Source organism: Phodopus roborovskii, unplaced genomic scaffold (genome assembly GCF_943737965.1).
Source record: "Phodopus roborovskii unplaced genomic scaffold, PHOROB, whole genome shotgun sequence".
NCBI classification, from domain to species: Eukaryota; Metazoa; Chordata; class Mammalia; order Rodentia; family Cricetidae; genus Phodopus; species Phodopus roborovskii.
In genome coordinates, this window is record NW_026126433.1 from 17,085,413 (window position 1) to 17,102,021 (window position 16,609).

Sequence of the window (16,609 nt, forward strand, 5' to 3'; positions counted from 1 at the left end):
GGCTTTTAAAGTCATAAAAATTTTCTACAAATAAAAAAATATTACAAAAAGAGTAATGAAATTGTGCCTCAACACAATACAAATAATCATATATCATGTTTGTTCTTACTTTTCCAAAGCTTTTCCGGTTTTGTCGTCATCATAGACACTTTTATTCCTCAACTACCTTCTAATCAATTATACCACTCAAAACACAATATTTGCATTCTTACTAAGCAGCTATTATTAAGTTTAAGGTATTTTATAAAACAGAGTACAGATAGGAGTGAAATGCTATCTTCTGTACTCTAAAGTAATCCTCTTACGAGTTAAAAAAGTCTCATCTAATGTAATATGAAAAATAAAAGGTATAAAATGAAAATCAAATAAACTTCTTATAAATTAGTGAATAACTGAAAAATAAAAACATGCATACTCAGAAGAGAGGAAAATGCCTTACTAGGCTCCGTAATCTTGCCATTTTAGTGTCAAAATTTTAAAAATGAGGCTGAAAAGTTAGAATATTTCTGATAGTAAAATACAGAATTTTTAACTTAGACTATATAGAGAATAGTTTTCAGGAATCATGTGGCCAGTTTTGACAGTTAAGATAATGGTTTAAATTTTGAATCATTTTCACTTTTAACTCAGTCAGAAATACATTTGACTCTATCTACCAATAACAGAAATAAATATTCAATACATATAAATCATACATCTTCACTTGGAGAATGTATTCTGGTATTTTTCAGATTCTCTATTATGTCTCTGTTTCTTTTCACTGACTGCACCTTTATGATTCTATGACCCACCATTAACTACCAAATCCTATTCAGACAAACACTGTTCTAGAACCACAGCAGCCAACTATGTGGCAAAACACCCATCAGTGTTTTCATTCCTTTCTCAACTTTTATCTGTACCCACCCAAATCAGCCATATGACATGTTCATTTGAGATCACTATAGATCACTGTACACTGTGTACTATATACCACATCAAATGCCTCTATAAAAGTATTTTAAGTTATTAAAATATAATGCATAGTGAGTCATCAAAGGATGTAGCTTTTCCTATCATTGTTGAACCTTTCTGTGTTGGCTTTGGGGTGATAGCCACACACAATGACCATAAAGCTCTGCTTTTCCTTTCAGTTTTGCTAGTAGGGAAAAAGTGCACAAACAAGAATCTTGTATCCCCAGATCAAGTTACCAGGTTTTACGAGTCAGTGTCATTGACTCTCATGTGCTTTGTGACTGAAGTTGCAAGCAAAGTGAAAATGGCAATGGGCATGGCAATTTGGCTGCACTAACTGGTGCTAATGTATCAGCTGTCATAAACTTACCTAAGTCCTCCCTCATCTCCCATTGTAACAGGACGCTGTATTGTTCTATGCCACCATTCTCTATCAATAAACGGTTTAAGCTTTAAAAAGGACAGAAGAGACCACAAGTCCTTTAAAGAATTCTGGATAGGTGTACCTAAAGTAAACAAATGGGAAACCATTATAACTCTTCAAAATTAAATTGATTTTGTGGTGCTACGGATCACACAGATTAAACAAGAATTCTACCACTGAGTTATAGATCTTTAGCTAAGATATTCACCAGGCCCAATGAGACAAATAAGAGTTGAAAATGGACACTGACTCAGCTCCTCATATACTTAATGTGGCAAATGTTTGATCACTGAGCCATCTCCTTAGTTCTGATTTCCTTTTCAGATAATTTGCTTTTGGTGTGTTTGGGTCCCTACAACACAGTCAGTAGAAAAACAATCAGGGTGAGGTAGAATGAAACTTTTTATTATAATATAATCTTAGAAAAAAGTTTCTGTTTTTCTAAAAATGCCAATCCTATTTATACAATGAAGCTTAAAGCATGACTACATTGAAAGTTATTTGCAAAGTTCATGTAACCATGAATATGGGTTCTATAACTTTAAGGGCCTAGAATCTGGTGTGGTCTTGGACAGAGATAGAGGTCAGTTGGCTATAGGTCACATGTGACATCTCTCCTAAGGATGGTTCTTAATTGACTGAGAAACAGATAAAGGTTTAGGGAAGGAGAGTCTGGGATAAACATTCTAGGGGATTTGGGTGAGATCTACCTCTACAGATAGTAAACATTGCCAGGTTATTAACAGCATCCATTCCCAAACTTCTGGTTGGAAAACAGGTATTCATTTCCTCTACTGAGGAGACAACTCTGATGTTTAACAGCTCTGGTTTCTGCAATGCTTATCTTTGAGCACTCATGTGATGGGAGATGCCATTATGTATATATGTTTCTCATACTGGTTAATAATAAAGCACTGTTGGCCAATAGGAAAAGAAGATAGGAGGGACTAGGAGACAAGGAGGAAATAGGAAGTAGTAAGGAGGAGTCAAGATGGAGAGTCTGAAGAAAGCAGTATGCCGCCGGCTCCCCGGTAAGAGAAATACATAGATCAGCAGAAATGGGTTAATAATTAAAGGCAGAGCTAGCCGATAAGAAACAAGTAACCGGGCCAACGGTATTGTATCAAATACAGAGTCTCTGTGTATTATTTGGGGCTGGCGGCGGGACAAGACCAGCGGCGGCAGGCGGAAAAACCGTACACCTTACACTCATGTCCCCTACATCTCCTCATTTCTAAGTTTTTAAAGAAAAAAAAAATAGTGGTCATAATGGAAACCATGGTAGGATGCATTGCCTCTATGGCTATGCAATCATAAAAGAATTATAACAGCTAGCAGAGGACTAAGAAAAGGGGAGTGCCATCTTATGAATGAATCCAAGGTCAGGATAGATTTTGTCTGTCTCTTTACATAAATCATTCATTTCGCCATTAATATATAAGGAAAATCTGACATATTGAAACATCACATATCAGGAAATTGTTGACAACTAAGATTATGCTTGAGCAGCAGCAAATAATCTACTGTAGCTCTATTTTGTAAAACTATGGTCATCATTAGTCCATAAAAATGGTAGTGAACTTTGGAGGTTGATTTTGTATCCAACAACTTTGAATTTTAATTCATTCTAATTCCCAGAAACTATATAAAGGCAGACACAGTAGCATGGATCTGTAATCTCAGGGATCATACAAGATGAGAGACAGAAACAGAATTGGAAGCTCACAGACCAGCTAACCTGGCATATGCAGTAGACCCTATCTCAAGCACAGAGAAAGATGAAGACTAGCAACCAAGTTTGTTATGTAATAATCTACATGTCCTCTTATCTACACACAAACACACACACATACAACACACACACACACACACACATACACACACACACACAATTAAGCAAATCTGAACTTGATCTCTTAGAGATCAAAAGAAAATAGTGCTTCCCAGAGGTTGAGAAGAAGAATAGTTGGGTTCCCAGAGGTTGAGAAGAAGAATAGTTGGGGGGAAAGACTTCTCAATGGTTATTAAGGTATAGCATGGCAAGAAAAATAAGTTCTGCTGTTACACTGCACAATAGTAGGATAATGATGGAGAAACAAATAATGCCCTATACATATTCTAAAAGGTAGAAGAAATTATTTTGAATGCTTTTACTATAAAAAATAAATAAACAGATGTAACTGCCCTAATTTGAATATAATACAATGAGCTCTCATACCACATTAAGGTTCATTTGGGCATCAATTCAAAAATTCTAATAAAAAGATCAAGGCTTCAAGATGGATCAGCAGATAAAATGCTTGCCACATGACTATAATGGGATCCACAGAAATCACTTAAATTCTAAGTGTGTATAGCAGGTTGCCTGTAATACCAGTGCTTAGAATAAAGATAGGATTCCCAAAGCTGGCTGGATAGCTAGCCTGTGAGCTCTAGGTTCAACTAAGAGACCATTCCTCAATGAAAGGTGAAGAATAATCCAAGAAGATCCCTAATACTGACATCAAGCTTCCACAGAAATACACACACATTTGGATGCCCACCTGCACACATATATATGCCCATATGCAAGTGAATTCACAGACACACAAAACTTAAACAAAATTTAAAAAACTGTATGCTACAGTTACCTGTCAATACCCATCTTCTTTCTGCCTCTAAGTCAAGTACAGCTTTTGTCTGCTGAGCATTTGGATTTCGTATGGCATGTCCTTCATCCAGGATCACTCTTAGCCATTTTATGCTATGTAATGGACTATCATCTTTAGTCTGAAATAGAGGTTTTATATGAATTCAAAAAGCTCAGTAAAATAATACAGTACTTAAATGTTTGTTAAATAATCGTACCTCTGATCTCTCCTACCAACTTTTATTAGGTACCTGGTACTGTGAAGTACTCTAAAGCGAACATACACAAGCCTAGAACATTATCTTTATTTTATAGCTAAGAACACCAAGGTACAAGATACAAATATGTTATTCAAAGTACAGCTAGCTCCTACTTCAAGCTAAGAAGTCTACTGAGTTATGTATAACACAATGAACCATTTTGAACCAGATTGAAACAGTGACAGAAGTCATCCTTTGTGAGGCATTTTTCAATGTAACAACCTTACTGTGTTTTATACAAACAGTAATGTTCTTTCCAGAAGATTGAGATTATTACCATATAGTATTTCCAAAATAACAGGAATTGTTAAGGAAAATAACAGGCTCATAAAAAGAGTTGAGAACCTAATTAATGACTACTATAAACAAAAAGAATATTTTCAAACTGTAACACTAAATCATTAAAGAAATAAAAGACAATTTTTCATATCAAAAAGAAATTTGTATATAACTTGTGATAAACACTAGATATAATCCAAATTTAAAGTTTTAACCTAAAATGTTCTAAATGACAAATATTTCCAAATTAGTATCTCAAGACAGTACAAACTCCTTCTTTGTACCCCATTATCTACAGACATTCTTAGGCACTTTCAAAGAAAGAAAGGGAAGAACACATACTATGAATTTTAGATTAATTTAGAAACATGAAAGAGAGTAATTAAATTCAACCTTTAGAAAATTTCTAGGTAGGGCTAGAGAGATGATTTAGTGGTTTGGAGTGTTTGCTGCTGTTGCAGAAGACTCTGATTTTGTTCCCATCATCTATATCAGGTTACTATAGCTACAGGGGCTTACAAAATAGCCAGCACTATCACATAGACACACACATGATTTAAAAAATAATAAATATATTTAAAGGCTTTAGGTATTTGCATACTTACTCCATAATCATGAGTTAAAATATTATAAGTTGTTAAAACAATATCCTGTTTTGAAAGGAAGGCTGGATGTCTAATACGATCAGGGCCATAATAAACATAAAAATTCAAGTGCACTTCTGATTTTATATGTTGTCCAAACTGGTCCTAAAAGAAAATAACAATTATTTTAATAAGAAGCAGCTAAGTATCAATTTTAGCATGCATATCAAAGAGCTGTGCTAGCAGGGATGTCATAAATCAGTTTTCCTATAATCCAAAATTAAAGTATGATAACTATACTAATTAGTATCATATTGTATCAAATTGTAAAACTGACAAACACATAAAACATGTTATATAAATTTTGCCTTTCATACTAATGAGCAGCCATTTCACTTATATATAGCTATTTTATTACTATGTAGTCTTCTTCCTGACTCTGCTTCTCAAACACTGAAGTTAAAGGTATATCTAGCATGTCTTCAATTTTAAGTTAAAAAAAAAGTCTACCAAATTACTTTGTAAACAACAGGTTTAGATGATTTTTGAGGGGGGGGGGAAACAAAGAGAGGTAGAGAAGAAGGGAGGGAGGGAAGAAAAGGGAAAAGGCAAAACTAGAAAGAAGATGACATGGACACAAAGCTAGCAAAGTCTCAGGTGAGAACTGAAACTCTAGGACCAGAATAGTAAAAGCTGGCACAGAATGGCAACAATGAGAAAAAGATGTTAATAAGAAAGAAGATTGGTACTTGAGACTTAAGTATGGGACACGAGGAAAGGAAAGTAGATGGTGATGTCCTTATACTTCAGATGACTGCCTGGAAGAACTGAGTGACAAAGGTATGGAAAATTTTTCCCAAAGAGTAAAGAAAATACTTCTGATTTTTGGTCACTGTAGACCAGTGGTTCTCAACCTTCCTAATGCCACAGCTCTTTAATATGGTTCCTCATGTTGTGATGACCCCCAATCATAAAATTACTTTTGTTCCTACTTCATAACTGTAATTTTGCCACTGTTATGAGTCAGAACATAAATATTTTTGGAGACAGAGGTTCGTCAAAGGAGTATCAATCCACACGTTGAGAACCACTACTGTAGACTAGGTAGAGTTGTAACACGGAACATGAACATTGGCCTGACAACAATAAAGAACCACACTATGCTGTTTTGGGAGGAATGACATAGCTGAGATAAGGTTACAGTATTCCAACAAAGAAAAGAGTAAAGCAAAGATGGCTACACTCTGGTAATTCTTGGGTCTTTCTGAGTAAATGAGGATCTCATTAAATTTTTTTATAATTAGTTTTTTCTTTTTAAGCTCACTATATAAAGCAGCTTGGCCTCAAACCTCTCAAGCTCCCAAGAGTAACTATATATGAACCAGAAACAAAGCAAAGCAATAGTGGTCAGAAAAGTCATAGGAACAAAGAGGACGAGACCCAGAAGACCATGAAGAGCAGACTCAGGGAGGAAATATGGTAAAGTGTTCATCTGCAACTCATAAACACCTTCCATGCAGAATGATTCCAGATGACATTCTAAAAAATGCAAAATGTTCTCCAGAGTGAGGGGAAAAACTACAGCTCATAAACATACAACAATGAGGTCAAAGGTTTCCCCAAAGGGAGTTTCCACAGCAAATGAGGATAAAACAAATTATAGTTGGTTGAAGAAAAACACATAAAAGAGAAAAGCCATAATATGCAAAGTTGGGGGGAATCTGAAGTAAAGATAAAAACACAAAATATTTTTTTCTTAGGTAATCTGGTAAAGAAGAAATTCAGTATGAGGAGGAATTCTTAATTAAAAATTCTAAATCAAATGGGTGGCAATGAGATGGAATACTATGTACTCATGGAAGAATAAAACTTAGAATGGGAAAAAAATCAATACTTCCGGAGAGGAAATAACAGGTGCTATGTCTCTAGATACTCTGTGTGTCATGCAGCTTACTGACAGGATGGAATGGGTGATTTGGAATACAGTTAAACAATCTGTCTTAATAAATATTTAAAATGAATTCATGGTATTTGTGGAACTGGTATTTAATATTTTACTACTTTGACTATTTTCCTTATCTGCAAACAAATGGGGTGGGGGTGGGGCTGGAGAGATATCTCAGCAGTTAAGACCAACCTGTTGCTCCTACAGTGAACTTGCCTTTGGTTCCCAGCACCCATACAATTTGTAACTCTAGTTCCAAAGGTTGAATGCCTTCTTTATAGCCTCCATAGGCACTTTTGAGTACATCAATACACATGAAATAAAAATACAGATCTTTTAAAACAAAAGAAGGGGAGGAGGTAGGTTCCAATATGTTATGGGAAATTTTGAGTGATTAACTTGGAAGAGTACATTATTGGAACAATGAAATACTGTTTATTGTGTGTCTCTAAATCATAAGTTCTCAACCTGTGGAGTCAGAACTTATTTGGGGATTAAATGACCCTTTCACAGGGGTTACTTAAGATCCTTTGAAAATATAACAATAGCAAAATCACAGTTATGAAGTAGCAACAAAAATAATTTTGTGATTGAGGTCACCAGAACATGAGGAACTATATTTAAGGGTCATAGCATTAGGAAGGTTGAGAACCACTGCTCTGTATGTTTAAACGTCCATTATTCCTTTAAATTTTTGCATAGTATTATTTTCTGAGGTGTCCCTTCTAAGTTTATATTACTTAAACTTGAGGGTTTTAAATATAAAACACGATTACCTAATATATATATATATATATATATATATATATATATATATATATATATCCAGCCATCTATTTTTATCTCATTTTTTTTTTAATGTGGTGCTGGTCATGCTGGGCAGTATACCATAGATCTATGCCCCTTAATTAACCATTTTAAAGACACATCTGTAATGTGAAGCCTTTAGAAACTCACACTTATATTACTTATGTCACTATCAGTATTTCTAAGTTTCACCTTGATCCTATCATTCAAATATACACTTATAGCCCTTGCTAAGGCAAACTACACATCTAAAGAAAGACCACAGTTTTACTGCAATAATAATGGGTAATGGGGGGGAGGGAACATCACAACCCATAAGCCTCAAAAGGGAAGAATGATAATGAGTAAGAGAAGGAATAATTTATTTTAAAATAAATAAACCACAAAAAAATGTCATAATGTAGAAGAGAAAACAATATAATGTGAAGAATAAATGCATGAAGTCAATGCCTAAGAAATAGTCAAGAAGAAATACAAAATCAAGAAGAAAAGAGGAATATAATGTCAAAAAGAAGATAGTGGGTACGAGTCATTCGGAATCTCCCAGTATAATTCTGACATGTAAAGCAGAAGTCAATACAGTGAGTTAAGAGCATAAAGCAGACATTAACCTCCAAGAACTCTAATAGGGAAGGGTGCAGAAAAGCAATAATTTCAAGGTGAGACAATTAAAAGGAAGTACTTAAAATGAAGGTCTACATATTTTTCATGAAAAACCCAGTGGAATAGACTGAATAATCAAGAGTCGGGGAAAAAGAACAGAAAAGTGAAATGGGAAAATGGAATAAAACAAAGCAACAGTTTTACGAAGAGCAGGACTTTCTCTTCCTGATACAGGTGGAGGCAGATACCCTGGAAGAAAGCAAGCTCACACACAGTGGTATTTATGTTCAAACACTTCCAAAATGATCTTATTTTGTTATAAAACAAAGCTTGAGGTTCAAATCAGCAAGGACAAATAAAGGAGGCTCCTTCTTATAAACAACATACAAAGATCCCATTCCAATGAAATGTTCTTTAAAAAGAAAAACAATCTACAGGGGGGAAACCTGTTTTTCTGGTTGGTAGTCTTAAAACAAAAGACTCTGAGGTCAAATGTTGGTGACCACAGTTGAGATCTCTGATGCACTTGACTGGATGGGCTTAGTCAAGTTATTTAATCTCTCAATTTGGTCACCTGGAAACTGAAAATAGTGAGAATTAAGTGAGAAAAATCTATCAAAGAAATTAAGGACAAACCCAAGCAGACAGGAACACATGTAATGCTATACATGGTTATATATTTTAAGTTACTATTTGTGGCATTCTCACAATTCCTGAATTTAACTTCTAAACATAATAAGAGTGTTAAATTATAAACATGCCTCTCTTAGAGGGAACATAATGGTAGAAGTAAAAGTACAAATCAAAGCTTCCATTAGCAATTGGGAAGTTATTCATATAAGCCTTCAAAGAAAATATACTTCAGTTTAGCAAATGTAATTTACTTAACAGACAAAATGAAAGTCACATATATACCTGACAATACTTTCTTACAGACAAATATGATACCCACTTTAAGCAGAAAGGCTTTACACTTACAATCCAATTGCTCAGCACAGAAAGTGGACAGATGATCAATGTTGTTCTTGCCGTCTCTCCAGTGTCACGTTTCTTTGAGCCCTCCATCACAGATGTCCCTAAAGGAACAATGTGTTGATAGACTTTATCTGCTTTTTAAAATACTGAGATACACCTCAATATGGTCCTCAATATGGAAGATGAAATTGAGAATTAAAAAACAGGAAATTAGTGCCGGGGAGCAGTAGCACACACCTTTAATCCCAGCATTAAGGACACAAAGGCAGGTGGATCTCTGAGTTTAAGGCCAGCCTAGTCAACAGAGAGATTTCCAGGATGTCCCAGGCTACAGAGAGAAATCCTGTGACAATAAAACATTTTTAAAAAAGGAGATGGGCTGTTTCCAGTCTCTCTCACTCCATAAAACCAAAAATGGAATAGTGATTATTTATCAAAAAGAATCAGAGGACTGTAACTGGATACTCAGCAGTCTTCCCTCTTTAGTTATACTTTCCCAGAAACACCCTCATAGACACAACCAGGAGTGTTTTTATGGAGATTTTAAACCCAATCAAACAAAGATTAATTATCACAATTCCATCTCTTCTCAACTTAACACACAAGCACATCACTTGAAGTCATAACATTGCAGCCCTGGCCCCTGAACTTTCATGTTCATCTTAAAATGTAAAATGTATTTAGTTCATTTCTAAAATTCCTCACAAACTTTTTGAATAACCCCAACTTCAATAGTTCAAAGCAAAGATCTTTCTGAAACTCAGAGCAATTTCTTAACTGTGAGCCCTTATAGCTTCCTCACAAATATCCGAAAGTAGTAGCATCTACAGTATCTTGGAGCTTCCACTTTACCTAAGACCATACACACATTCGTAGTTTATGCAATGACCTCCCACATCTCCTGGCAGGATCCTGCCACACACTTTCTTGCCTCAGCAGTTTTTGAAACTTTGACCTAAGCCTCCATGAACCTTGTATTATACATCTTGTATGCCTTGTATGTCATTTGGACAACACTTTCAAGTTTTGTAGTCAGCTCAAAACTTAGCTAGTCCCTTGGACCAAAGATACAATCACTTCTATGTATGTACTTTTAAGGCTAACCCTGAGATAAAACTACTCTGGATGGCAACTGAGGAACACAGAACACCTTCAGTGGCATTCTATGTCTTGGCTCTCTCCTTTTAAATTCATCTGCCCTGATACAAACTGGAGGCTTCAATGGGTAAGGTCTCTCCCTCTATGTACTTCTCCTATTCCAATGTAGCTGTCAGATTATTTAATGTTGTTAATCTCTGTAAAAATTATAGTGATGGCCAGTGAAGAATTTTGCTGGGATTTTGATGGCAATTGCAATGAATCTATAGATTGCTTTTGGCAAGATAGCCATTTTTACTATGTTGATCCTACCTATCTAAGAGCATGGGATATCTTTTCATTTTCTGTTATCTTCTTTAATTGCTTTCTTTAAAGACGCATAGTTCTTGCTATATAGGTCTTTCACTTGTTGGGTTAGTGTAATCCCAAGATATTATATGTTGTTTGTGGCATTGTAAAGGGTGATGGTTTGTCAGCCCCTTTATCATCTGTATAAAGTAGGACTACCAGTTTTTTGTTTTGTTTTGAGTTAATCTTGTATCCTGCCACTTTGCTGAAGGTTGTTTATCAGCTGTAGGAGTTCCCTGGTAGAGTTTATTGGGTCACTTATGTAAACTATCATATCATCTGCAAATAGAGACAGTTTGACTTCTTCCTTTCCAATTTGTATCCCACTGATCTCCTTTTGTTGTCTTACTGTACCTTCAAGTACAATATTAAAGAGATATGGAGAGAGTGGACAGCCTTGTCTTGTTCTGAATTTCAGAGGAATCGCATTAAGTTTCTCTCCATTTAGTTTGATGTTGGCTGTTGGTTTACTATATATTGCTTTTATTATGTTTAGGTATGTTCCTGTTATCCCCAATCTCTCCAAGACCTTTATCAAAAAGGGGTGTAGGATTTTGTCCAATGCTTTTACAGCACATAGTGAGATGATAATATGATTTTTCTTTTTCAGTTTGTTTATATGGTGGATTACACTGGTAGAAATTCATATGTTGAACTATCCCTACAACCCAAGAATGAAGCCTACTTGGACATAGTGGATTATTTCTCTAATGTGTTCTTGGATTTGATTTGCCAATATTTTATTTAGTATTTATTTTTTGCACCAATGTTCATGAGAGATATTGGACTATAGTTCTCTACCTTAGTTGTGTCTTACTTCATATGGAAAAACAAAAGACCCAGGATAGGCAGAACAACGCTGTACAATAAAGGAACTTCAGGAGGCATTACCATCCCTGACTTCAAGCTCTACTATAAAGCTATAGTCCTGAAAACAGCTAAGTTCTGGCACAAAAATAGACAGGTAGACCAATGGAATCAAATCGAAAATCCTAATATTAATCCATACACCTACAAACACTTGAGTTTTGACAAAGCAGCTAAAATTATACAATCAAAAGAGGAAAGCATCAAAAAAAAAAAAAAAACACACACACACACACACACACACAGAAGAAAGAAGAAAGCATCTTCAACAAGTGTCGCTGCCATAACTGGACTGGATACTGGTATGTAGAAGACTGCAGATAGACCCATATCTATTGCCATGCACAAAACTCAAGTCCAAATGGATCAAAGACCTCAACATACATCCAGCCACACTGAACCTCTTAGAAGTGGGAGGTACCCTTGAAGGAACTGGTAAAGGAGATCACTTCCTGAACATGACACCACTAGCACAGACACTGAGATTGACAACTAATAAATGGATCCTCCTGAAACTGAGAAGCTTCTTTAAGTCAGACACAATCAACAAGACAAAATGGCAGTCCACAGAATGAGAAAATATCTTCACCAACCCCATATCTGACACAGGGTGATCTCCAAAATATTCAAAAACTCAAGAAGCTAGTCACCAAAACACCAACTAATCCAATTAAAAAGTGAGGTACAGAACTGAATAGAGAATTCTCAATAGAGGAATTTAAAATGGCTGAAAGACACTTAGGAAAGTGCTCAACATCCTTAGCCATCAGGGAAATGCAAATCAAGGCAACTCTGAGATACCATCTTACTTATGTCAGAATAGATAAAATCTAAAACACCAATGACAGTTTATGCCAGAGAGGATGTGGAGAGAGGGGAACACTCCTCTACTGCTGGTGGGAGTGCAAACTTGTACAGCCATTTTGGAGATCAGTATGGTAGTTCCTCGGGAAAAAATTGTAGTTTTTTGTCAACATGGATAAGAGCAGTGAAGAGTAACCATAATACAGCCTAAATGCTATCCTGTCTTAAAATTCCTATGCCAAATAATCAGCCAATCAATGCTTCTTAATTCAGCCCCACTCAAATGGTTAAGACAGGGATACAATGAAGTAAGATTCTTTGCCAGAATGAAACACAAAAGGCCACTAGTCCTGTTCCCAAGAGAGTCCTTAGAACCTGATGAGCCAAGTCCCTACTATCTTTACTTCTCTCAAAATTCTTATCTTCCAAATTCCCACCAAAACGGCCTATTAGTCTCTTGTTAAAGTGTGTCTATAGCCTGCAGCTCCAAAATCTTTCACATTGATGCTGCAAACCAGTGCTAAATAAATGCTTACAAACCAGTCAGGTTTAGCACACCAATAATACTATTCCTCCGTACCAATTTTCTGTTAGTTGTTGTGACAAAATACCTTATAAAAACAAATATTTATTATGACCTCTAAATTCAGTATATATTGCCCATTATGGAGGGGAAACCATGGCAACAAAAGCATGAGCAGCTAGTCACACTACATCCATAGCCAGGAAGTACAGAAAAGTAAATGTTGATCTCCACTCATTTTCTCCTTATTAAGTCCAGGACCAGCTCATGGAATGGAACTGCCTATTATATTCAGGATGGATTTTCCCCTCTCTTAATGTTTCAAGATTTAAGTTTAATTATGTGTGTGCATATCGTGTGTGTGTGTGTGTGTGTGTGTGTGTGTGTGTGTGTATGTGTGTGCGTGAGCGTACACCTTAAGAGGTTGTCAGCAGTAGTGAGATCCCTTGGAGCTGGAGTTAAAAGAATTTGTTAGCTACCTAACATTCATGTTGGGAACTGAATTTGGGTTTACTGGAAGAGTAGTATGTGGTCTTAACCCCTAAGTCATCTAGGTTCAAAATATACCTTTGTTTACTAATATTAATTTATTTACTTAACATCCAGACCCCAGCCTCCCCTCCCTTCTCTCCTCCCGCTCCCTTCCTGCACACCCACCCCTCTTGTACATATCCACTTGGAAAGGGGCAGGCCTCCCCTGGGGATCAGCAAAACATGGTATATCAAGCTGTCGTAAGACCAAGCACCTCCTCCTATATTCAGGCTGGGCAACACAATCCAGCATGAAGACTAAGTTCCCAAGAGCTAGCCAAAAGCACCAGGGATAGCTTTATGCCTATTGCCAGGAGTCCTGCAAATTGACCAAGTCACACAACTGTCACATATATACAGAGGGCCTAGGTTGGTTCCATGTAAGCTCCCTGGTTGTTGGTTCAGATTCTGTGAGTTCCCATGAGCCAGGCTAGCTGTTTCTGTGGGTTTTCCTCTGATGTCCCTATCTTTCCTCCCTCTCCTCAGCAGGACTCCCCAAACTCTGTCCAATGTTTGGCCATGCCTCTCTCAATCACTAGATGAAGGTGCCCAGATGACAACCTAGGTAGTCACCATTCCAATCACAGGAGATGGATTGTTCAAGCTATGCATCCACTGTTGCTCGGAGTCTTAGCTGGGGCATCATTGTAGACTCTTGGAAGTATTTCTTTTATCAGGCTTCTACCCCATTCCATAAAGACCCTGTTTTCCAGTCATCTTTCTTATCACCCTCCCCCTCTGCCTACCGCGAACCTGATACTTTGAGTTTGCATGCTTATCCACTACCAGTCCTCTATTTCCCCTTTCCTGGGAGATCCATGTGTCCATGTGTTCTACCTTTGGCCCTCCTTGTTACCTAGTGTCTCTTGGTAAAATATACCATTTTTAAACAAGCTACATTCAAGTCTACTTTTATGCTTTTATGTCCATATTCTGTTTTATGTCCTTTCTATCATTTAACATCGGAAGTCTTTTATTTGTTCATTGCATCCCTCATGATAGCCCAATAAGCCATGGAAATAAGATCTTGTGGTGTACATGGAAATCAATTCTCTTAGTCATCTATCCTTAACTCTTTTTCCATCATATTCATAAGCAATGCTATTTTTCTATGAAAATAAAAATTGTAATAAAGATCACTGACATTCTTAAATGAAAAGCAAATCTGAATCATACTAAAAGTTAGGTCTTTATTTAAATTTATCCAAGTTAAGCTTTAAACCAATCAAAAGTGACTATAACAAAAAAGGGGGATAAGTGGAAAACTAGACTTACTGACCCTTTTTCAACATTTTCTTCTTTGTTGCAGAAGAGGATGAAATAAATGCATGAGAAAATCCTGTATCTTCTTTAACCTTAGAATATCCTGATGAGAAGAAATATCACAGAATCATAAATGTTCTTTACTTTGCCTCCTTAGGCACTTTCTATATTCTGCAACTTGAGAGATTATATTATTAAATAATAATAGTATCTGGTAAGTAACATTGCCATTTATGACACTAAGCATATCTCTACAGCTCAGAGAAATGATGTGATCACACCCCAGCTATTGTTTCTCTTAAAAGAAAGCAGGAACAGACACATGCAAAAAGATTCAGCTCCCAGAAAACAAAGCTGTACCAGTATGAAGCTGCAAAATTTCACATCAGTCCAATGGTAATAAGCTTTTTTCAAAATGTAATATAATTTCTCAGCTAACTAGAATGACAATAAAGCACGTTTCAAAGATTAAGGAAATGGTTTTTTATGTGCATAATTTGAATGCTGCCAAGAAGACACTCCAAACCTGTTCATTACTACTGTTTATGTGTGTGTGTGTGGGGGGGGGGGTGCACACTTTTGTATATGTGTATGTTTGTGTATGCTTGTACACATGTGTAAAATTACAAAGTTTGATTTAAGTTATTTTATAAGTAGAAAACTGTTTTATCTAAATTGGTTTAAATATTATCCATTAGATTTTTAACTTGAAATTATTTATTGTATTTGGATCACTTAATTCATTTAGCACATATGGTAAGTTCATGAAAAATTCAAATGAAGTGAAGAGTTCAAAATCAGCCAAATTTTATACTATTGCAAATCTTTCAACCTAATGTCAATTAATGATTGTTTTATTTTAAAAATCATTACATGCAAAATATATAAGAAGATGTAACATATACCTACCTTTTACTCTACTTTTAGTATCTGACTGTGTATTTTTTAGCTTGCCTAAAATAAAAAAATAAATAAAAATGGAAAAATGGACACACTAGGAAATTAGAATATATGACAGAGTATCAAATCAAGTCATATTACCTTTCATTGTCTGTGGCAGTTCACTAGTTTCTATTTCCTCTGAATCACTGCTTTCAATGTACTGAACAGCAATTTTTCTTCTGAAATGGAAAGATTCAAAATAAAATATAATAAAGCAATGTTGAAAAAACACAACACAGAAATTGTTTAACTCCCATTTGTAATAAAATTTTTTCCAAAAGAGTCTCTTGTTTGCCAAGCAAAAGTCAGATAGGCTAAAAGTTTCTTTCTTTTATGACCATACAGCTGCACTTATAAAATCTAATACCAACAAGATTACATTTGAAAAGTTATTCATATAGAGTTCTATGTTCAGTAGTTCAACTAAAACACTGATATAAGATTAGAACCAAAAAGAATTGGCCATGTAGAAGATGGCAGATGACAACTACATACGAACTGCTAAATTCACAAAGTAAAGCAGGGACTGTGAGAGCCACTGTCCTGTGAGGGGAGTGATGACAGGAAAGCACTAGTTTCAGTAGCAGAGAAATACTGACGAAACAGAACAGGAATGTCCAGAGTTGATTCTAAAGTACTCACGTTCCAACTGGGGCATTCCCCAAAGAGGACTGAGAACAACTAGAGAGGATGGCGACCTCAGTTTAGGACAAACAGGGCTTCAGACAGTCCTACTCTCAGTAAACGATTATTTATAGAGCAGTATAAAAAAA

At 35.8% G+C, this 16,609-nt stretch overlaps 1 protein-coding gene across 1 annotated transcript in view; it reads right to left on the reverse strand.

Annotated features, from left to right (window-relative positions):
* The window catches only part of Hltf (helicase like transcription factor), a 57,889-nt gene that overhangs the window by 17,863 nt on the left and 23,417 nt on the right, over positions 1-16,609 (reverse strand). The window contains exons 10-16 of the mRNA XM_051185924.1: positions 15,936-16,015; positions 15,804-15,848; positions 14,911-14,997; positions 9,464-9,561; positions 5,152-5,295; positions 4,009-4,147; positions 1,325-1,460 (exon numbers count right to left, since the gene is read on the reverse strand). Of these exons, the coding sequence (XP_051041881.1) occupies positions 1,325-1,460; positions 4,009-4,147; positions 5,152-5,295; positions 9,464-9,561; positions 14,911-14,997; positions 15,804-15,848; positions 15,936-16,015 (729 nt within the window). The remainder of the gene's footprint in view (positions 1-1,324; positions 1,461-4,008; positions 4,148-5,151; positions 5,296-9,463; positions 9,562-14,910; positions 14,998-15,803; positions 15,849-15,935; positions 16,016-16,609) is intronic.